General features: G+C 36.1%; 3 protein-coding genes across 8 annotated transcripts in view; 1 reads left to right on the forward strand and 2 right to left on the reverse strand.

The window, feature by feature from the left end:
* Positions 1–563: 563 nt before the first annotated feature.
* On the reverse strand, positions 564–9802 carry gabpb2a (GA binding protein transcription factor subunit beta 2a). Of its 2 annotated transcripts, none has more exons than NM_001099977.2 (8): positions 9661–9802; positions 8259–8366; positions 7931–8098; positions 7650–7844; positions 6177–6318; positions 5893–6060; positions 4808–4920; positions 564–3494 (listed from the first exon to the last, which is right to left on the reverse strand). In NM_001099977.2, exons 2-8 carry the CDS (start codon positions 8364–8366, stop codon positions 3165–3167), a joined length of 1224 nt encoding a protein of 407 aa, NP_001093447.1. In that variant the 5' UTR covers positions 9661–9802; the 3' UTR covers positions 564–3164. The 2 variants fall into 2 exon arrangements, with proteins under 2 accessions (NP_001093447.1, XP_087150548.1); XM_087294422.1 differs by having other exon boundaries at positions 1222–3494; positions 8259–9108; positions 9189–9784.
* Positions 9803–13497: 3695 nt separating this feature from the next.
* Positions 13498–24636, reverse strand: part of mllt11 (MLLT11 transcription factor 7 cofactor) — a 369526-nt gene continuing 358387 nt past the window's right edge. The window contains exons 1-2 of one of the 2 annotated variants that reach the window (NM_001159984.2): positions 18389–18650; positions 13498–14561 (exon numbers count right to left, since the gene is read on the reverse strand). In NM_001159984.2, coding sequence (NP_001153456.1) covers positions 14307–14555 — 249 coding nt within the window. In that variant the 5' untranslated portion in view covers positions 14556–14561; positions 18389–18650 and the 3' untranslated portion in view covers positions 13498–14306. Of the gene's footprint in view, positions 14982–18388; positions 18651–24636 lie in introns of those variants that run through there. The other variant, XM_087294707.1, reaches the window with a different exon arrangement.
* mindy1 (MINDY lysine 48 deubiquitinase 1) overlaps positions 18658–24636 on the forward strand; it is a 27793-nt gene continuing 21814 nt past the window's right edge. The window contains exons 1-3 of one of the 4 annotated variants that reach the window (XM_087294706.1): positions 18658–18830; positions 23799–24055; positions 24175–24636. The exon at positions 24175–24636 is cut by the window's right edge and continues 165 nt beyond it. In XM_087294706.1, coding sequence (XP_087150832.1) covers positions 24193–24636 — 444 coding nt within the window. In that variant the 5' untranslated portion in view covers positions 18658–18830; positions 23799–24055; positions 24175–24192. Of the gene's footprint in view, positions 18831–21853; positions 22082–23798 lie in introns of those variants that run through there. The other 3 variants (XM_087294704.1, NM_001100011.1, XR_015516035.1) reach the window with 3 other exon arrangements.

The raw sequence follows: 24636 nt of genomic DNA on the forward strand, positions 1-24636 counted from the left end.
AAACTCAAACTCGATTTCTGGAGGGCTCCAAGGGTTTTGCTCCAACCCTAATCAAACACAACTGATCCAACTTATCAAGGTGTTCAAGACTAAAGCTGCGGTCACACTAAGGTTTGATAATGCGAAATTTTGTCATGCGGCGCTGCGAAAACAGGTGGGATTAAACAAGATAAGACGTTTAAAAAGCGAGTGAGCGTTTAAATTTCTTTCCAGAGAAGTCATGTTTTGATCCTCAATTGGCCTCACGCAGCCAAGTGATGCGATTTCACTAGTCAAGAGTTCACCAAGCTTGAACTTTGCACTGCAGCGACCTGCGAAACTTGACACGTGACCTTGCGTTTCCGGTCTGACGCATTCGCGTGCGTATGAATGGAAGTCTATGGGGAGAAAAGTCCAGTGTGAACGCAGCTTTATAGAGACTGTTGAGCAGGTGCGAGTTGGAAGTGGTTGAACTAAACTATGCAGAGCTGTAGCCCTCCATTAATTGAGTTTGAGACCATTGCTTTAAACTATTATCTAAAGAAAAATAAATGAGCAACACAAAATGTACGTGGAAGCCAACATTGGTAATTGGAACATTTTTAATCAAAAATAAGTCAAAGGATTTATACATCATTTAAGCACAGCGCTCAAGATTTAGCATTAACATCGGTGTAGTTACGTAAATTGTAGTGCCGGTTTGTTATTGAGGTTTATACAATGAGGGAATGGTCTTGTCTTTACTTAAAAGGGGAAATAATCACATATTTTCTATGTGAGAAACTAAACTTTATCTGAACTAGATTGAATGAACCATTAACTATGGTTATTTAAAGTAATTTTGGTCATTTTTTTGTTATTTAGCGGCATTTGATAATGCATATTTCATTATCCACCTCAAAACCAACTACTGATTAGTTAATATTTCAGGGAGTTCACATTTTACACTATAAAAGCTAAACCTTGATGCTGAAAGTAGACTTTTTACATTTGTGAAAGCAGTAATCGTTCTTTAAAATCATTAAAACAAAAGAGCAAACATTATACACAGAGATGAGAAATACATTACACAAGGAATGCGAGTTAAACGTACAATAAATGGGAATTATATCTTATAGCCATTAAAACAAATACTATATATGCGATAATTGGTGTTTATGAATGAGAACTAAAAACATGCGAAGGCACTTTTAATTGACCTACAGATTATTTTCTAAATTGTTCAACAGCAAAAAAATAATATGAGGGAACGTGTGCATTATTTTATTTCAATGCATAGAACACATAACACTGCTGCAATCTGAGATGAAGCTTCAATGTTTGCTCTCGAAAGCGACGAAACTGTCTGAATAAGGCAGCTACATTTCTACAGGAGCTCAAAAAGACGTAAGATTTGCGAAGAGTTCCATCCTGAGTGACTCTTTTTCCAGCTGTGTGGAAGAACCACATCTAGGGTGATTCACAAGTGTTCGCCTTTAGGGACGCTACAGATACAGACTCCCAGAAAAAATCAAATCTTCCCAGGTCTTTTGTGTGTTTGTGAGTGTGCATATGATGCACATTGTGGTTGTTTCTTCATGAACTTTCAAATCGAAGCAAGAAACGTCAACCGAAACAGAAAAAGGAAATAAATTACAAAAAAAGGACTTTAAAGGAGGAACACTCCACTTTAAAAATAAAGGTCAATTTTACAACTCCCCTGGACAGTTCAGTTTGACCATTTTGGATCCATTCTGCTTATCTTGAAGTCTGGCGGGAGCACTTTTAGCTTAGCATAAGTAATTAAATCAGATTAGACCATTAGCCTTTTGTTAATGAAAAAAAAAGTTTATATTTTATAAGTGATAATATTCCTGTTTAAAGCTTGACGCTTCTGAAGGTACATTGTGTACCAAGAACAACAGAAAATGAAAAGTTGCTATTTTCTAGGCCCATGTGTCTAGGAACTATACTATCATATGGTAATAATCAAGAAACTTTGCTGCTGTACCATGGCTGCAGCAGGCACAATGATATTACATAGCTGGAGACTATTGTTAGGCACTGCATGATGTCATTGCACCGGTTGAAGCCATGGTACAGCAACAAAATTCTGTTTTTATCAGGCCAGAAGAAGATTATAGTTCTTAGACATAGATAAATAGTTCCAGATAGATAGATGTATAGTTCCTAGACATATCAGCCTAGAAAATAACAACTCTTCACTTTCCATTGGTCTTAGTACACAATGTAACTACAGAAGATTCAAGCTTTAGATACAAAAATAATCAAAAACAATCAAATTTTTGGATGAAATGCTAATGGTCTAATCTGATTTAATTATCTATGCTAAGCTAAGCTAAAAGCGCTGCCGCCAGATCAGTTGACTGGATTTAAAGATCTCTGTAAATCTCATCTAACTCTAGAGGGGGGTTGTAAAATGAGAATAACTTCAAAATAAGTGGAGTGAAGTGTTCCTTTAATGCAGGGATGTCCAAATTCGGTCGTGGAGGGTCGGTGTCCTGCAGATTTTAGCTCCAACTTCCCTCAACACACCTCCATGGATGTTTCTAGAAAGCCTAGTAAGAGCTTGATTAGCTAGCCCAGGTGTGTCTGATTGGGGGTGGAACTAAACTTTGCAGGACACCAGCCCTCAAGGACCGAGTATGGACATGCCTGCTTTAATGGGATAGTTGACCCAAAAATTTGAATTTACACACCATTTACTACACTCTTGTGGTTTCAAAGTGGTGTTTTTCTGCTGAACACAAAAGAACGTGAAAACTGGTAGCCATTGGCATTTAAAGTAGAAAAAAAAATACTATGGAAGCCAATGGTTAGACGTTTTCAACATTTTTAAAAATATCTTCTTTTGTGTGTGTTCAACACGTCAAGTCAAACTGGTTTGGAAAAAGTGGAGCAAATGATGACTATTTGATTTTTTTCGTGAGAGGTAGTCATTGGCATTCAAAGAAGAAAAAACACACTACAGAAGCCAATGGTTATACATTTTTAACATACTTCAAAACATCTTCTTTTGTGTGTGTGTGTGTTCAAACCGGTTTGGAAAAAGTCTAGTAAATGATGACCGCTTTCATTTTTGCGTGAACTATCCCCTTAATTGCTGGAAAAATCAAAGCTAACCAAGCTGTGCTGATGCACTCTTTGGTTTCTTGAATATTCAGTCCATGTTTTGGGGTGGTCTCTTATGAAACGACTTCAGTGTGACCCGCTGTTGCTTCCACCAAAGTGATCTGCTCTTCGGCAGATTCGATTTCTTCAGTTTTGATGATGACATCGCCTTCAGAAAACACCACGACCTCCTCCTCCCCCTCCGCTGTTTCTTCGACAGCGAGCTCCTCCTGTACGAACACGACGTGCTCCTGCTGGAGAGCTGCTGTGCCGTTGCTCTGTCCGTTTTCCATGGCCTCTAGCTTCATGCGGTACTCCTCGGCCTCCTGCTCTTTGCGGAGCAGCTGCTGTCGATACGATTGAGCTTTTCTGTTAGCTTCCTGCAGCTGCCACTGGAGATGCTCCTGGAGGATGAGGACAAGATAGAGCGGGGTTAAAAAAGTCATCTGGAGTGTTTTGGATTTGGGATGCATCAACATGGAGAGGTACATCAAACCAATAAAAGTGTAATTGTGATTAGGTGCGTCCCAAATCACATACTTGTGGATTATTCTACGCCACTTTGTAGTATAAATAGAGTAAGTTCACACTGAAAACTCTAAAAAGAATAAGACCTTTAAATCCCTGGATGATGCACTTATTCAACCGTTAAATTGAAGTGTAGAATGTTGGACACTTCCTGCACTCAACGTCCGCTGTTTGATCATGTAGCAGAAGGGCGGAGCTCTAAGGCACTGATGTTTGATTATTTATTGATGGATTGTGGAAGCAAAATTCTCCTATGAGAATGCTTATCCACTTGTTAAGTGTGACGTCACGCAAAGCAGCTTCCGGGTTCAAGCGCTCTATTCAACTGAATGGGGAGACTCATGAAATGGTAATAATAAACGTTTACAAAGCGATTTAATGCTTTCGAAAATCACGATCGCAATATATATGTCCATGCCTAATATCCGATGGCCAGAAAGTGATTAATTTTATTATAAATTGTTCAATTTTTGGTATTTGTTATGCAGCAAGCCCAGAGATTGTTGCATAAACTATGATTTTATATAAAATTAATTAACTTTAATGTGTGATAGGAATAAAACGTGATAATAAACGAATGATTTCTCCACTCAAATGAATGGCGGCTTGGACCCGGAAACAGTATTACATACGTCACCAACACGTCATCACTTAACAAGCGGATACCACCTCCTGATTGTAAATGCAGTTATACTCATAGCAGGTATTCTTTGGTAGTTTGGTCATTTATTTTGCTGATTTAGCAACCATCAAAAGTCATCAGGGAAACGGCTTGAATTTCCGCTTAGTAAAACAAAATTATAGTTCCATCTGGACCTACACTACATTCATTTACTAGGCTGTTGAGTGTGTAAGTGCATAAGTACATACTGCGTAGCGTGCCATTTAGGACGCAGCTATTGTGATAGTTATGTTTTCTGGTTACTTCCTTTTTTGGGCAAAAATAATTATTCTTATATATTTTTACTATCATTTATAAATGACACCTACTAAAATCTCTATAAAAGTTCAAGATTATTACTAAAATGTAATAATAATAATAATAATAATAATAATACATCGTTTTATTCAGACATATTTGAAGATTTTATTTCTACAAAAGTGATTCAGTACATAAATTGAAAATGAATTTGAGGGGGCATCTCATCTTTGACCCATACACATACCCAGCTGTATTTATCACACTCACCGTTTCACCAGTCTCTGTATTATTGGACGCAACTTCAATCTTCCTTTTACGGGCAGGAGGTTCAGACTCCTCCACCACTTCCTCTGTGATCTGATTGGCAGGAACTGCCAATACTAAAATACAAATCAAATGAATAAATCAAAGAGGTATACTAGTAATTCAACAAAAACAAAAAAAACAAAAAAAATATTTACTACCCCACCAAGAAAAAAACAATGTTTGGATTGCATTTCGTAACTCCTAACGTCGCTAGTTAACACACTCAATACATTTTTTCAACTGTTTTTTTTTTTTTGAATAATTTCTAAAATATCAACCATTTGGTAGAGGTTGATAAGTCGGTTTATGGTAAAGTTAACGAAATTATACATATACTATAAAAAAATCTGAAAATATGACGTGCAAGACCAATTTATATAAAATAAAATATTCTAAATAAAACATTATTAAATGTTATTTAAAAATTATTAAATCACCTTTATTTTTTTGAAGTATGAAAGATACTACAAACGCCTCTCAAAAAATGTAGTGACACGTAACGCAAGCTCTGTGAATGGTCAGCTGTGACAGCTGCGAGCCCAATGGAGCGAGTGTACAGTCCCATGACGGAGCTCCAGATGGAAACTGTTGTGTTTCCTTGCGATTAAAGTTGTTGCACGTTCGTCGGTTCCTGCCTCTGAATGAGAGAGTTGTAGCTACTTGTAGATTAAGGTAGCATTCAGAAAACACCCATAAAGCAACTCGACACAGAGAAACATAATAACCTACTGCCAGCTGCGTTTTGGAAGTGTTAATGCAGAGGAACACAAACAGCAGCACACAGAAGTTTAAATGAACGACTATGCGCAAGGCATGCACTGTGGGTCACGGCGATCACTCGACACAGAAGTATAAATCAGCCTTTAAAGACTGCCAACGTACCTGGTGTAAGAATTATATAGTTATTTTTTTCTCCCTTTTTTGCTTCACTTGCATACTTTAATGTTCCAAAAACTTGTTTCCCACAGTATCGAAAATCGATATTTTTCAAGGTATTGTAAGAAAGTTGGAAATTCCAGTATCGTGACAACACTAGTAAGCAATACCTTGTCGTCCATCCTGCATCGTTACAAAAAACGGCTGACCAAGTCCATTAGTCTGCAGGTTTCCATGTTGATCTGTTAATATGGTTATGACCCTCTGACCCGATTCATTCACCACCTGCTGGATACTCGAGTCCAAAGCACTGACAGCGATGGCCTCCTCAGTGTCACCTAAAAATCAGCCAAAAACCAAAACAAAAGGTGGTTCAATGACTAGTTGAAATTATAAAGCACCAATCAATGGTTATACGACCATAATCTTTAATTAATCAAACAGCATTGTTTACCAGAGTTGGTTTTGATCAAGTCTGTGAGATTTACGACTCCCCCTTGGATGTTCGGGACGCCCTGAATGATGAACTGTGGTGTTGAGGAGCCGTTTATGATTGATGCTTCTGCATTTCTGTTCACCTGATTCTCCATTCCCTCCTAAAAGACAACAAGAGCTTTATATATTGACCATGCAGTTGGAATAAAGGGACAGTTCACCCAAAACTGAAAATTCTGTCATCATTTGCTTATTCTGAATCTTTTGAGTTTCTTTTGATCACAAAAAAAGATATTCTAGAAGCCATTGACTTCCACTGTTTTTTTTGTTTGCACTATGCAGCTTAAAGCCTGATTTATACTTCTGCGTCAAGTGACCGGCGTAACCCACGGCGCATGCAACGCGCGTGGCTGTGCATTTATACTTCTGCGCGCTGTCTCTGTTGGTCTGCATTAACACTTCCGAAACGCTAGTTGGCAGTGAGGTGTAAATGTTCCTCTGTGTCGAGTTTCTTTGCTGCTTTTTTGCTTTTCCTGAACACTTCCGGGATGTACAAGTGGCTCAAACTCGCTCATTTTGAGGCAGGAACCGGCGGACGTGCAACAACTTTAACTATGAGGTAAACACAAAACAAAACTTTCCATCCGGAGCTCCTTCACGGGACTCCACACTTGTAAACAATCGATCGCGCCATTCGCGCGGCTCTCGGTCCCGCCCAGACTTGTCAGCGCTACCAAGCCGACCAATCACAGAGCTTACGCTACGCGTCGTTGCGACGTGAAGTTACATTTTTTGAGAGGTGCATGTCAGTGACGGCGACGGCCACGTTTGACGCAGAAGTATAAATCAGCCTTAAGACCAGTTACTCACTGAAGCGAAGCAGGCTGAGCCTGGTCACTACCTCGATGGGAAAACTAGGTTTGCTGTTGGAAGTGGTGTTAGTGATGCCAGCAGGGGGAGCTCAACCTGCGGTCTGTGGGAGTCCTAATGCCCCAGTAAAGTGAAGGGCACCGACTTTCAGATTAGACGTTAAACTAGGGTCCTATCGCTCTGTGATCATTAAAAATATCCCATAGCACTTCTCGTAAAATGTAGGGTGTAATTCCGGTGTCCTGGCCAAATTCCCTCCATCTACCCTTACGATCATGGCCTCCCAATAATCCCTATCCACCGAATTGTTGCATACTTAGTAAAGTGTTCTTGAGCTCTGAAAAGGCGCTTTATAAATAACACTTATTATTATTATTTTCAAGAATGTTGTACAATAGCAGCCATAGACCTTCATAGCGTTTTGATTCTACTATTTCAACATTCTTCAAAATATCTTGTTTTGCGTTCAACACAAGAAAGATAGTCGTAAATGTTTAGAAACATTTGAGCGAGAGTAAATGAAGAGGACATTTTCATGTTTGCCTGAACTATAATTTTGATATGTAACATTCTGAATACCACTGAGCGAGCAGAAACATACTGAACCACTGCAATGACAAACCTGCAATAGATGCATGAGATCAGGGTGTTGGATGTCAACGGCGATGTCAAAAGCGGTCTTGCAGAACTTGCTGAGGGCATGAACATCAGCGCCGTGTTTAATCAGCAGCTCTGCGACATTGTGATGGCCGTGTTGAGCTGCCCAGTGAAGAGCCGTCATCTTCAGCATGTCTTTAGCGTTGATGTCGGCTCCACTCTAACACATGGAGGAAATAGATGATCAACGAAAGTATAGTTTTTATATATTAAAATGATCACAATGCAAAAAGAGCTTCGTGTTACCCGGATTAATAAATCCACGATGACCTCATGGCCCTCTGTGGCCGCCATGTGCAGTGGGGTCCTGTCCACCTTTGTTCGAGCATCTCTGCTGACACCCGCCCTCAGCAGGACCTCAGCTGTGGAGTAATGACCATGCTGAGCTGCTAAATGTAATGGAGACGTTCCAAGCTGAAAAAAGAAGAAAAAAGGTTGCGTTTAAAAAGACAAGACAAAACTGAATTTTAATAATATTAGGGTCTGAGATGCAATTAGATTCATAAAATAGATTTTCAATGTATATTTCTATGTAAAGTGCAAGTTTAATATTGAACAATAATCCATAACTAACCCAGTCTGTGGTGAACGGAGCTCCGTTGGCCATTAGTGTTCGGACCTCATCATCATGACCATTACGAGCCGCTTCCAACAGACGCTTTCCCAGATCCACCAAAGACATCTAGACAGCAAACAGAGAGATTATATACACCAATCAGGGACTTTGGGGTTTTTTGTTTGTTTATTTATTGACACATTAACAACTCATGGCTACTCCATGGCAAGATGGCTATAGATAAAACAATATAACATAATAATAACAACTTCATAATTCAATAAGAGATCCACTCAGAAATTAAAACCTGTGTTATTACATTATTAAGATATTTTTATATATGTGTAATTATTTCAGTTTTGAAGACAACTACTAAAAGACAGCACAAATTTGTGTTTAAATTTAGCAACCATTTCCATAAAAGTGTGTCACAACTGGAATACTGGAAAAACAGACAGAGCCTCATAGAAGTCAATGACAACCATACTTGTAGCAATACAATATTTGATAGTCACTAACAAAATAAGTTTTAGTATGTGTTTAATAGGAACCACTAACTAATAACCATTTAATAAATAAACACTAGTAACTAATGAATAAGTAGATTTTGTTTATAAAAAGGTATAATAATAAGCTTTTTTAAAAGGTAGCAAGGATTTCCTCGCAAAAATAGCTTTTTAAAAAATTATTATTAAGGAGAAAGTCTGAATATGCGAACTGTAAACCGACTTTACCTCAATAATAGCTAGTATTAATGCTGGAAAACTACTAACCACAGTGGCTGGTGATCTAAAATGTTCAAGGCCGCTAATAACGCGCCACAGGGTTTATCAACAACACCCAAATGCTTTATATACTGATAACTCTCCTATAGACAGATGGATCAAATGTCTCAAAGCAAAAAATAATCGAACTCTTACCTTACAAAATAATTCACTTGCCCTACACCATCTCTGTTTTTCAGAAGAATCCTCATATAATCACTCTATGCAACATGCAGCTTATGGAGACTCTCTTTTATAAATTATACCACAATTAATGATCTGTGTATAAAGAACTGCAATACGTTCATGGAAATAACTTAATGAAAAGCACATTAACATCTAATAAAATAGGATATTGTAGCATAAAAGCGCTAACGTTGACACATATTACCCGAAAGTTAGCGAACCAAAACAGTGCATGCGCAATCACATAGAGCGAATAATTAACGCTAGATCGAAATATAACTCCATAGGAACACACACACACAAACAAACGAACAAAATATAACAGTAGTCAGTAGGCAAAGTGATTTTACAGCTTATAATTGTCTATGCCAAACTCATGTGCCATGTGGAGTCAAATAGAGAGCGGAGCTGAGCACACACATCCTCCAACTGCGCCGTTAAATAATGAGATCTGCACATTAGGAACTCACCTTTATAGCTGTCTGTACGACGTCTTTTGGGTGTTGTTAAATCTCTATATAGTGATCTCTTCTGTATTTCTGAAGTGTCTGAAGATAAACATGTCTGTGTGTTTAAAGCGCATTCGGATATGGCGGCTGCTTTACCCCGGAAATAAAAGAGAAGCTGTAGGATGCAGTGGACGTGTTTCAAAGTCTAGCCGGCTCCCTACTTAGGCAGCATGTTAAGGCCTATTTGGTGTACTAGAATAACGTTATAAAATGCTGACTAATTAATTAGACGGTGTAATCAGCCTACCATTATTATTGATAATATAATATAATATAATATAATATAATATAATATAATATAATATAATATAATATAATTTAGTTTTCTGTTTACAATATAGTTTAGCCTACATGACAAGAAAAAAATTTCAAGCATTTAAACAAAACAGTATACAACTTTAATATTTATTTTTGCCCAGTATATTACAATGTGTGAAAACGTGTAAAGATTTAGTAATTTTTTAGAAAAGTCACAATTCTGTAAAACAATACAATTATATAATAATTATAGTCATATTTACTATATTATTATAGTCACATATCTATAACTGCTATTTTGATTTATAGCACTTTGTTTTTGCATTGATATTTAATGTCTCTTGTTTAAATACACAACGAACAGCAGCTACGCCATTTATTTTCATTATTCATTATTTCCACCTGGGGATACTCATCCAGAGTCTCTAGAGATTGTGCAGTGCCATTGATGTGATTCAAGACCTGTGGAGAGATTATGCCAAGGTATCCATAATTTTGGACCAGGCCGTATCCTGAGCAGATGCTGTGGTGGTCATGGAGGAGTGGAGAGCATAAGGGCCTACTCACACTATGCCATCCGTACCGTGCCCAGGCCCGTTTCCCGGATCGTTTGAGAAGTGTGAGTGCGCTGAATCGCGCTCAAGCACGGTTCACTTGGCCGGCCCTGGCCCGGTTGGAAGAGGTGTGCCTGAGCGCGGTACACTTGGGCTCTGGCGCGATACGCTTGTGTGTGAGCGCAAAACGCGCCAAAGCCCGAAACCGAAAGCGAGACGTGACTTTTAAGGGACTGTTTGATATGGATTTATTAATCATTCTTACTGTTCAGTGAACGCAAACTGCCGTAGTTTATTAAAGACGCAAACTCCTCACAGCACGCCAGCTGCGCGCCTTCAGCAGACCTCCTCATTCATGCAGCACGAGAGCTTTATGATCGTTTATGAGCGCCAAAAGTGGTGGATCTGTTCGGCGAAATATCTGACTGCGTGTCCCCGCATCCCTAAGGACTGTTTGGCGAAATATTTGACTGCATATCAAACCACTGAAACGATATAACTAGAGAAATCTCCACTGTGCTACTGGGTGAAAGCGTATGGCAAGCCGTTTTAGCATTTAAACCTTGTTCTGACTATCCATTAGAGATATTTCTAATTATATTTTGACTAGTCATAATTATAATTCGACTAGTCAGAATGACAATTAGAGATATCTGCAATTACAATTGTACTAGTACGAAATCAGATTGGAGATATCTGCAAATATATTATGACTAGTCATATTCCTCCATTGACTTCCATTGAAAAATATTTGCAGATATCTCTGAGTTTTGACTCGTCAAAAATCCAATTCAAGATATCTACAACTGTAATTCGACTATTAGTAAATTAATTAGAGATCTTCAAATATATTTGTAAATATCTCTAAATATGATGAATTAAAGACATCTCCAAATGTATTATGACTAGTAAAAACTCAGAGATATCTCTAATTACAATTGTGACTAGTCAAAACTCATTTACAGATATCTGCAAATATTTTTCAATGGAAGTCAATGGAGGAATATGACTAGTCATAATATATTTGCAGATATCTCCAATCTGATTTCGTACTAGTACAAAATCTGTAATTGCAGATATCTCTAAATGTCATTCTGACTAGTCGAATTATAATTATGACTAGTCAAAATATAATTAGAGATATCTCTAAATATATTTATGGAGTCAGAACAAAGATTTAAATGCTAAAAAGGCTTGCCATAGAGAGCGCTTCTGAACAGCGCAGCAGCGATGACGTAAGCGTGCCGAGGCCCGATATGGTGTGAGCGCGGGCCGTCGGGGGAGACGGGAGGGGGGACAAGCGTGCTTTGGCCCGGTTCGAGACAACTGTACCTAGTGTGAGTACGGCCTAAGACTGACTCCTGAAAGACCCCTGTGACAGACGAGTCTCCGCATTGATCCCATGGGCCAGCCTGAACACCCGACCTACTCACACCTGCAGCTTCTCCACGATGGACGTCCAGTGTTCTCCAGTCTCCGGCGCCTAGACTGCAGCTCTGCACAAGAAGTTTGGCCAAATGAGAAATGGTCTTGCACAACTGAGCCTGGTTTCTCTCAAGGTTTTTTTACTTTCACTTTTGTCAATTGGTGAAGCTTTGTTCCTCGCCACTGTCGCTACTGGCTTGCTTGGTTTGGGACTTGTGGAGCTGTGCATCAATGGATTTGGTCTTCAGTGTTTGGACTTTCAGCAGAGAAATTTAAACCACTCTAAACAGAACTAAACTGAACTTAAACTCTGAAAACTGGACTGACAGTTTTAGTTTACTAGAACTTCTATGTTAAGCTACTTTGACACAATCTACATTGTAAAAGCGCTTTAGAAATATAGATGAATTAAATAGAATTTAAGGTTAACAGCAAAATGCCAATTAGTGTAATTAATTATTTTAAAACATTGGCATATACTCCCACAAAAAATATATGGCAATTGATAGTAAATATAGTGTTTATAAATCAGTATTATACTTTATATATTATAGTATTTACAACTCTTTGCTTTCCCAATACTGGCTGAAGGACATCCACTGCTTAAAACATATGCTGGAATAGTTGGTGGTTCACTCCGCTGTGGTGACCTCTGAAATAGAGACTAAGCCAAAGGAAAATTAATGACAACTCTTTGCAAAAATGCTAATAGCATATAGGCTAGCATTGACTATAGAAGTGATAAACTGTAATCAATTCTGTAGTATACTTTAGTTTTTACTACAGTAATCTGTTGTGTAGTACAATATACCCTATATAGTTTACAAAAACAGTGTAGTATGGGGTAGTTTGTTTACGTTAATATTTAATATAGTTGCTGTATTACCATTGCAGCTTTAGAATTACCTCAACAGTTTAACTCAAGTACTTAACTAAAACATTATAGCATTTACTACAAAATACTATAGTATTTTTCACGTGGATTATGAATATAGTCTATATTAGTCAACAAGGCGTTTTATTCATTCATTTATTTTATTTTCGTCTTAGTCCCTTTATTAATCAGGGGTCGGCACAGCGGAATGAACCACCAACTTATCCAGCATATGTTTTATCTAGTGGATGCCCTTCCATCTGTAACCCATTACTGGGAAACACCCATACACGATGGCCAATTTAGTTTATTCAATTCACCTATAATTCAAACTCCACACAGAATTGCTAACTGGCCCAGCCAGGACTCAAACCAGCAACCTTCTTGCTGTGAGGCGACAGCGCTAACCACTGAGCCAACGTGGCATTTTAGTCATTTAAAATAAACATAATATTTTGTTTGCTACACTCCATAACCTATTTGCAGCTGTGTAGCATTAGCAAAATAAACCACAGAAAAAAGGTAATCCATAATCAGTCACAATCTACTCCAAACAGTACTAAAGCCAGCGCTAAAACCCCCAAAAACAGGTGCACTTGTAACAAACGCCTAACAATGATAGTTATAAGTTAGTGGTGTAGTTCTCTCAACTTATAATCTTCAAAATGAACATTAAAAACAGAGACGTTTTGTGTTGATTTAGCAGCAAGCTCACTTTAGTTGGCATCTGACATTTGTCAAACAAAATGGGGGAAACATTAGCATTAGCATTTTAGCATTTCCGCTCAATACAAAACACCTTAAAAGTGAGATTCCACTTTAACCTAGCAAAATTATGCTATGTGTTCATTATACAATCAATTGGGCAGACAATAATAATAACATTTCAGTAAAACATTAGCGTTCAATCAACCCTTTTCTTAAAAAATTAAATGAAGTCCACCAATTTACCCTTATGTGCATGACCAATTGAGCAGTTAGACTTGACAAGGCGGTGAAATACAATGATGCCCTGACAGTTGTCTTACAGAGAACTTAGTCATCACAATTGTACTGACATGGTTTAACAAGAAATGCATAACACATGATTTTTTCGAATCAATTCATCAATACCAGATAGTAGATAGTAGAGAATTGGTGAAACTGCAGAGGTGTTAAAGGGATAGTTCACCCCAGAAATGAAAATTTCCTCACCATTCACTCACACTCAAGTAGATCTAAACCTTTATGAATTCCTTTCTGCTGTTGAACACAAAACTAGATAATATAAAGAATGTTTTAAACCCCTGACATCAATAAAAACAAGTAAATAAAAACATATTATTGAAAGCAACGGCTGTTTTCCTTCAACATTCTTCAGTAGACCTTCCTTTGTGTTTAGTACGGGTTTAGTACAAGTAGAAGGTGAATAAATGATGACAGGCTTTTAATTTTTGTGTGAGCTATCCCCTCAAACACAGATTTTGGGCCTGAAATAATAATGGCATTGCAGTGTCTTATAACAGCAGGCTGAAATCCAAGGTGTCAATGCTGGGGATGGGCTCCTTCCAGAAGTTGAAGGTGGAGAACTTGGACAGCTCCCGATCTTCGTCCTCGTCCTGTCGTGGGAAGCTCTTGGTGGACTTCATCTCCTTGGATTTGGGTGCGGAAATGCCCAGGTCTTCCAGCTCCGACAGGTCCAGCGATGGGATTGGCTGCCTCCAGAACAGGAAGGAGTCGAACTGGCTGCTGGTTTTGTCCAACATTTCGATCTGCCAAATCAGAGGAGATTGTGAAAACGATAACATGAGAATCATTTCAACTGCTAGATCATTTTGCATGGTTCATTGCCATTTCACTCATCAGTTTTCATAGTTTTCATTTTCTTAAATTTCATACAAGTAGAGAAGTAGACAGTTAGATTTAGGGGTATTAAATTATGAAATTATTTATCCTAAACAACAAATGTTCCTCTTTAACAGGCTTTAAAAGGAATCACTTTAATGTGGTTGTGTAGGTTTGTATTAATTCTATTGTATGCAGGATTTTTACTTCACTTTCATTTGTATGTATTCATTATTCATTTAGTATTTGTTGTAATGCAAATGTTTTGTCATTGTCTGGCAGCTAGCTCTCTGCAACTCTCACATGGTCGCCCACTGAAGCTAAGCAGGGCTGTGCCTGGTCAGTACCTGGATGGGAGACCACATGGGAAAGCTAGTTTGCTGCCGGAAGTGGTGTTAGTCAGGCCTGCAGGGGGCGGCTAACCTGTGATCTGTGTGGGTCCTAATGCCTGAGTATAGTGATGGGGACTCTATACTGCTCAGTGAGTGCTGTCTTTCAGATGAGATGTTAAACTGAGGTGACGACTCTCTGTGGTTGATAAAAATCCCAGGATGTCCTTCGAAAAGAGTAAGGGTTTAACCCCGGCATCCTGGCCAAATATGCCCACTGCCTCTGTCCATCATGGCCTCCTAACCCTCCCCATATCATAATTGGCTTCACCACTCTGTCTCGTCTCCACCAATCAGCTGGTGTGTGGTCTGGTGCAAAATGGCTGCCGTCGCGTCATCCAGGTGGATACTGTGCATTGGTGGTGGATGAGGAGATTCCCCCCAATGTGTAAAAGCGCTTTGAGTGCCCAGAAAAGCGCTATATAAATGTAAGGAATTATTATTATTATTATTTATTATCATCATTATTATTTAGGTAGAGGCTCTGAAAAGGCTTTTTGGGCTTTTACCTATTAATGCATATGATGGCTATTTTTTCTATTTTATTCCAATCTTTTTGTATTCTTGTGCAAATAAAGTAAAAAGTAACTAAAACCGAAAACTTTAGAAAATGTGTTTCAACATTTAAGTTTTCGATAGTCACCTTTGCAGAAGCTACAAAAATGTACATTTGTTAAAAGCGGTAGCGTTATGATACGGTCTATCGACTTGGATAAGTATTACACGTGTCCTAACTACACGCAATGCGACACAATTCCTTCAACAAGCAATTTGTCTGTCTGCATTAAACGCATCGCGACACGACAGAAACATTTAATATAAAAATATAAAATAAAAAAAATATCAGTATATATATATATATATACACATACACATACACATACATACATACATACACCTAAAACAATACACCTAAACACATTGTGACACAAAATATTTATGAACGTTTATGCTGGCAATCAGTTTGTGTTATGCTTGGTTTTATGCATAAGCACTATTATTGTCATAACCCCATCTACGCAATAAGTTTCAGCACAATCTTTTTAGTTTCTACAGAGTAAACCAAAAAGACTTCTACATTTGAATTAACACTAACATTTTTCTTTTTTGGGTGGGCTATGCTTTTTATGGTCAGCTAAAACAGAAATATTCCCTCAGAATTATTGTGTGCAACGCTGAAATCAACTTTGACAGAATGCTTTGCATTGCATGCCCTTCATAAACTTGTTTACATTTCCTCTCAGTGATCTTCTGACTAGCTGGTGATGGGCTATTTCAGTTACGTGCTATTTTCAGGGAAACCCGAGCAATTTACATCTGCAAAAGTACTTTTAGATGCAGGTGAAAGGGTATAACATTGTTATGTAAACAAGGAAAAAACATTATATTAATTACATTAATAAATCAAGTATACTGTAAGTGAACAATAGCTTTAAATTTAAATATAGGGGTATAATTAGACAGTTGTTGCACTTTACAGATGCAACTAATATTAACTATTAAATATAAGCTATTAGGTATACTATATTAATAAATATATTGATATTTTTTACTTTAAAATAATTATATATTTTTTCGCATTTTAATATTTCATTATAAAAGATCATATTATTATAAGTAGTAGTAAATTTGATAGAAAATTGAGAAATAAACATTTTATATTTGCAAAAAAAAATTTGCATATAGCTAAAAAAAACTATATATATATATATATATATATATATATATATATATATATATATATATATATATATATATATATATATATATATATATTTCAAATAAACAAATTATAAACTGTCCCTCCAGGATTTTGCAAGCCCAATAGTTCTTCAGAGATAAAAAATAAAATAAACATATTTCAAGATTGTTGTATGCTCACAGCAAAACAAGAACTGAAGCCAGCATTTTGGATGTATCCTCCTAAAAATCAATTATTTATGGCTGCAATTTATATTTAGATATATAATTTAAGCACAATATAATAACTATTAAATATAAGCTAATAAATGTACTATAGTAATAAATATATTATTATTTTTAACAAAACTTTTTTATTTTAATATTTCATTATAAAAGATCATATTATTGCTATTATTATTATTATGAAAAATTTATAAATTCATTAGAAAACTGAGATAATTAAATAAGAATTTTATTTGCAAAACAACGGTTAGCAAATGGCTAAAAAAAATGTATATATATATCCTCACAAAAATCAATTCTGTATGGCTGCAGTTTATATTTAGATAGATACTTTAAGCACATTATATTAATTATTAAATATAATAAATGAAATACACTATATTAATAAATATACTATTATTTTTTATTAAAATGTATGGTATGTATGTATTTTTTGCACTTTAATATATTATTATAAAAGATGATAATAAATTTATTAGAAAATTGAGAGAATTAAATAAGCATTTTACATTTGCAAAAAATACTTGGATACAGGTAAAATAAAAAAAAAAGACTTATTTCAAATATATTAAATTATAAAACTCTCTCCAGAATTTTGCAATCCCAATAGTTCTTGAGAGATAAACATCTTACAAGATTTTTGTGTATTTTTACAGTGAAACAAGAATTGAAGCATGCATTTTTGATGTATCCTCACAAAAATCAATCATTTATGACTGCAGGTTATTTTTAGATATATGTTTTATATTTTATGTCCCTGCAAAATCCTTAAGGGGGCTGATGAAATTATATTTTGTTATAAAAAGCATATTATTCAGGCTGACGACAAAACCTCATGTTCAATATCATATGGTGTCTTTTACTTAAGTCATCTAATTATACTAATATATTCTAATTAAATTCAAGACTACAGAACTAACATGTATACGAACAAAGAAGCATTATGGTTTCGTTCCCAATTAAACATTTCCTTTGGGAGCAGCTGATCTGATGATCCATATGAAACCTAAAAGTGCCACTAATTCTAATGAAGCTCATCTATAATTAACTGAAATTCTTATCACGTCGCGTCGTGATTTAGCTCCGGTCACACAATGCACGGACGGTAAACGCCCAAATATCAGAGACAATCACTGGACGAGACCCTTACACGACCACCATAATTAGCCTAGATGTTTTTTTAAGCATTTGACATGCACGTCTATTAAAAGAGAGGCTCTGGGGGCCCCAAAAATAGTGATGGCGCATCTCATGACAAAGCATTTCAGAGATGCTCCAACCAACAAACACTCATTACAAAGACATTTACCCATAAAACAACATTTTATTGAAATTAATATACATTTAATTCGCTTGTACATCATGCCAATGTAATTTTAATGCTTTAAATAGTTGATTTAAAATATACATATTGCTCTAGACAAAAATAATGCACCTACCTCTAGTAGGCCTATGTATGTGGTCGGGTTGGTTCTCTTTTGAATGCAAGCTGTTCTGTAATTATTGAGATTTGATGAAGATTAGACGGTGCACCCTGTTTAGTTGTCAATCTTCTCGCCGGCTGCTTAATGTGAACCAACCGCGCCCAACATCACTAGTGACTGTGCTGGGAGATTTGCATTCGCCCCGCCCACCTGCTGTGGCAAATTTGAGGAGTCAAGAGGACTAGCGGCAGGTGTATAAGTCGTGGGCGTGTCCCGTCTATTGTGTTGTGTTGTAGTGTGCTGCGTTTATGTGGTATGCTGCTTTTGTGTCTCTTTATAGTTTGCATTTGTTGACAACCCGTCGACCCCCATCGGGTTTCTTCAAGTGGAGTGGTCGTCTGTTGTTGGATGAGACTGAGATGCTGCTTGGTGATTGGTTGAGCTCCGCGTCCGTCAGGTCGATTGATTGATCCATCTTTCCACTCAGTGAACGTCCAACATATTGCACCCGAAATAGAAATATATTGAGGATTTCAGTGGAATAGAAATGTAGCTGTTGATCTTTAAAGCAGCACAGCTAGTAGTGTTCATTTGAATTCTGTGATACATATTCAGTGATGCATATTAAAATGTGAACAATGCTTTGGTGAATACAAATAAATAAATAAATAAAATACAATGTTTTAATAATTATGACATTTTAATACTTCATTTTAAAATATAGAATTATCATTATTTTATTTATTTATTATTATTATTATTATTATTATTATTATTATTATTATTATTATTATTATTATTATTATTATTATTATTATTATTATTATTTAATTATCAGTGGGAGCAAAGTTATATTTAAAGGTTGTGGCAATGAAATGAGGACTTTACATTTGCATAGCCAAAATGAAATATAAAACCACTACTTAAAATAAATTAAATTATAAAACTGTCCCTTCAGGATTTTGCAAGTCAAATGTGTGATTGAGATAAAGAAAACATTTAAAAAAAATGTATATAAAGAAAAAGATATAATGCTTTAGTGAATACAAACAAAAATAAATGAACAGGTAAATATTACAATCTAGTAATTATAATAATTATAAAGTATGAAGAAAAAGAAACAAATAGAAAGAATACAAAATGACAGGCTATAAAAATAAATAATGTTTGATAAAAATAATTTAATTAAATAAATAACCAAAGGGACTAAGCCGAAAAGAAAATGAATGATTAATAAATAACCAAACACAGTGCTATAAAGAGTAGACAAATGCAGCTATATAGAAGTTGCTCGTTATGAATTGTGTGAATTCTCTAAACAAAGTGGTTGATATTAAATATTAACAACAAATATCAATTCAACAATTACAAATTTGATAATAAATTATGATATATTATTACATACACATTACATACACCCTTCTATATAATCACATTACATTTCAAATCAGGAGCATCTATATAATAATAAGAATAATACAAAATAATATAAGAAGAAAAAACTGGTAGGTTTCCCAGAGATGGGTTGCAGCTGGAAGGGTATCCGCTGCATAAAAACTTGCTGGATAAGTTGGCGGTTCATTCCGCTGTGGCGACCCCAGATTAATAAAGGGACTAAGCCGACAAGAAAATGAATGAATGAATGAATGAAACTTGTAGGCTTCATAAAATTATCTGACTTTCTGCAACTGGTCAGATTGATGCTTAAAGTCAGGCACTTAAAATACACATAAAACACATCCAAGATTAAAATTATTATAATTGGGATTGCTGAAATCTAAACGTTTTTTAAAATATATATATAACTACACTCACCGGCCACTTTATTAGGTACACCTGTCCAACTGCTCATTAACGCAATTTGCTAATCAGCCAATCACATGGCAGCAACTCAATGTTTTTAGGCATGTAGACATGGTCAACACGATCTGCTGCAGTTCAAACCGAGCATCAGAATGGGGAAGAAAGGTGATTTAGGTGACTCTGAACGTGGCATGGTTGTTGGTGCCAGACAGCTGATCTGAGTATTTCAGAAACTGCTGATCTACTGGGATTTTCACGAATAACCATTTTTAGGGTCTACAAAGAATGGTCTGAAAAAGAGAAAATATCCAGTGAGCGGCAGTTCTGTGGGCACAAATGCCTTGTTGATGCCAGAGGTCAGAGGAGAATGGCCAGACAGGTTCCAGCTGATAAGGCAACAGGAACTCAAATAACCACTGTCCAACCTTGTGGAATATAATCCATGAAGGATTTGGCAGTTCTGAAGGCAAAAGGGGGTCCAAACCGGTACTAGTATGGTGTACCTGATAAAGTGACCAGTGAGTGTAAATTGTATTTAATACCCACATAGCAAAATATCTCTGGCCCTGCTCTGGCCCACACAATCAGCTTTTGCTTTGGCCCACATGCCACAGTGAATTACGGTGCATGACTGGACCAAGTCTGGCTTATAGACAAGGGCCAAGCATGGACCATATCTGGACCAAGTCTCAGCCAAGTTAATAACCCATAACTGAGCCTGCAGTGGGCCAGATATGTTGGTGTTTCATGACTGCAATGAAATTGATAAACCCATAAGTCATTACACTTCAGGCATGCTATGGTCGTGCTTTTTCTCGAAGTGACCTGATTGGTATAATTTATTTCTTTATTTAAAAATACAAAAAAATGTATTTTAAATGTGGGTCAAGCTAAGCCAAACATGGGCCACATATCATCAGTTATTAACATCTGGGCTAAATACTACATTCTACATCTGGCCCACCGCCATAAAGACGGTGCCACCTCTCCCTAACCAGGGTTATGTTTGGCCCACATGCTGTATGCCAGTGCTAGATGAATGTCTGCTGTGCCAGATTTATGCCAGATCTGGGCCAGAATTCTCCAATAGTATCAGGATGCAGCCTTTATAATGCAAGCTGAGATTGCATCACTCAGCGATGCAATGTCAGATACAATGCACTCAATAGAGTGAGTGACGTAGGGTTAGGGGTGGGGTTAGGTGAGCACATTAAAAAGCATTGGATGCAGCTCAGATTGCACTGCACCTGGTCTGCATCATTCTTTGCTACCTGGGTAGTGTATAGAGCTGATTATACATTACATTTTGACTAATTTTGAATAATGACACAAATTCCATATACTGTGTTTAAACAAACAGATACTCAACTTCAAACTTGTATATATACTATATATTTCATTATTTATTTAAATATTTAGTTAGTTTTGTAGTCAGTTAAAAGGCTTTAGTTTATACAGGATCTGCATTTCCATCCTCCAACCACTAGATGCCACTAAATCCCTAATATTTATTTGCACGCCGTTCTTCTTAAAATAGCAAAACACAATTTACAGCAGCTTTGTTTTTACCTATCTGACTAAGCAAAACACTTCACCAGGAAACAGTAAAAAAAACGATGGGTTTTAAGCAGTATAACAGCTTCCGACATGACGTCAGTGTTTACAAACACTGGCACCGGAAGTGAGACAGGCAAAAACAAGATTACGGAAAGAGTGGCGAGAAAGAGAGAGCGAGAGAGAAAGAGAGAGAGAGAGACGTGTGTCTGTATCAGCAGCACAGAGACAGCAAAAACCTCCGTATATCAGACAAACACTCAGTGCTTTACTGTAACTGTGTTTTACAGTTTATTTATTAAGGACAAAGAAAACATTGAGAGAAAACTCCACCTCAGAAACGGCGCTATGGTAAGTTGCTGCTGCTGCTGTAAGTAATGCAGGTTAAACTGCTGACTCTACGTTAACTCTTTAAAGATGGTTAGTTTACTCCAGTGTGCTTACAAACGCATATAACTCACTGACCAAAAGTTGATTTCATAATATCAATGTGTCGTCATATAAGTCTCTTAATGTTCTGACATTTTGCAATCCGTGTTGACAGTTTATTTTAAGTATTACCTGCAGTGTTTATGTTGTAATATGACAGCAGTTGCTCATTTGCTGCTAATTTTCGACTAGTTTCATAGTAGAATTATTCAGAAAGTTATTCAACCTCCAGAGCTTCACCCTTCAGTGATCAGGTGAAAAATAACCCTAGGGTTTTCAAGCACATATAATCATTCATTAAATTAGTTTGGCAAACCAAATGTTTACAAATATGGGCCTCCTATTCAGTGTTGCAAAATAGTGCAGTTTTGATTTGTAATTAATTTTGCTCTGAAAATCAACTGTCAACTTACATCTGTATCTGTTGTTCTGCACATTATATGTTTTCATTGAAAACATAATTAAACATACTTGTACCCTTTTATATTCAAAACTTGGGTGAAGTCTTTATTTTATACCTGTAATTCATTTTCGTTTTTTTAGCGCAGAAAACCAAATTATAATTTTTTGTAAAATAATATAATATAATATAATATACAATTTTAATATTATAATATAAAATAATATAAATTAATGTAATATACTATAATATAAAATAATATAATATAATGTAATATAATATAAAATATTACAATGTAATAATATAAAATTATGTAATATAAAATAATATAATATAATATGAAATAATATAATGTAATGTAATATAATATAAATTAATTCAATATAATATAATATAATATAATATAATATAATATAATATAATATAATGTAAATAAATATAAAATAATATAATATAATGTAATATAATATATATTGTATAATATAAAATAATATAATACAATATAAAATTAAAATAATATAATGTAATATAATGTAAAATCATATAATGTAATAGAATATAATATAAAATAATATAATACAATATAAAATAAAAATAATATAATGTAATATAATATAATATAAAATCATATCATGCAATATAATATAATAAATATAATATAATATAATATAATATAATATAGTATAATATAATATAATATAATATAATGAATTATGAAGAAAACCTTTTTGTCTACTTACAGGATTACGTTTATTTTACTGCCTACATTCAGATTAAAGAGATAGTTTGCCCCAAAAAAGAAACTTCTGTCATCATTTACTCACCCTTTATTTGTTTCAAACCTTGAACACAAAAGAAGATGTTTTGAAGAAAGGTGACAACCTGTTACCATTAGTATTAGACTTCCATAGTATTTGTTTTTCTGCAGCGGAAGTCAATGGTTACCGCTTTCCAGCTTTCTTCAAAACATCTTCTTTTGTGTGGAAAGAAGTGGAACCACTTGAGTAAATGATGAGTAAATTTTCATATTTTGCATAAACTAACCCTTTTAATCCAGTGACTGTTAGAATAATATACACATGTTGAAAATCCTTGATTGACATCCTCAAACGTTCCTCATTTCAAAACTTCATCACATAGCTTTCATGGCTCGTATAATTGCTATTATCCAGTAACTGTGACAGGCCTATTGTAGATGTGTAGTCAGTAAATGCTGACATGCTTTGTGTGCGTCCACAGAAAGCCTCCCTGTGACTCAGCTCTTCGCAGAATTGAGAAACTCAAATCAAGACAGAGGTGTGGTGAAAAAGTAAAAAAAAAATCCCCACTCCAACAGTTTTGTGCTCCGCATACCAGTGATGGATGTGGCATGAAGGCAAGGAAGTACTCCAGTTTTAATTTATAAAGGAACTCCTATAATATTTCTGGCTTTTTGGCACAAGCTTTCTTAGACGAAACCAAAGAAGTGGCTCCTGCAGAGATCTCTGGAATATGAAGTAAGGTTTATTTGTGCAGAAAGTAAACACACACTGCCAGATTTTGCTCTTATTTATTTTATAAGCTACCAAAAAGACTCTTAAAACTGTATTTTGCTATTTTAACTCCAATTTAATAGTCTCTGAGCTGTCAGGTCATGGCAGATTCTTGCGCAGACACCGTTGATGGTGAGATTAAAGGCTTTTCTGAAGGACAGCAGTTAAATATTACTAAAAATGAGGACTTGGAGCAAACTAAACCACAAAAGGAGGCCATCGCCAACACTGAGGAATCCTCAGCATGCGTTTCTCAAATAAAACAAGACCTTGCACCGTGTAAAGATCCTCCTACAACCACCACAGCTTCTCTTGAAGACGACGCTAAAGCAACTTCATCTGCATCGGTGACCAGTAAAAGCCAAGATGAATCAGAAGTCATCAACAGCCAATCCTACACGCCCAGCCAATCAGAAGCGACACCCAGTTTCTCCATGGCCAGTCTGGAGTTTTCAGAGGAGAACAATGGGGTTCCTCCTGATGGGCCGCTGAGCTCGGCTAAATCTGCTCGGGATGGAAACCAAGTCTCCGTTCAGGAAAATGAA

The sequence above is a fragment of the Danio rerio genome, chromosome 19 (genome assembly GCF_052040795.2).
Source record: "Danio rerio strain M-AB ecotype USA chromosome 19, GRCz13ab, whole genome shotgun sequence".
Classification (NCBI taxonomy): Eukaryota; Metazoa; Chordata; class Actinopteri; order Cypriniformes; family Danionidae; genus Danio; species Danio rerio.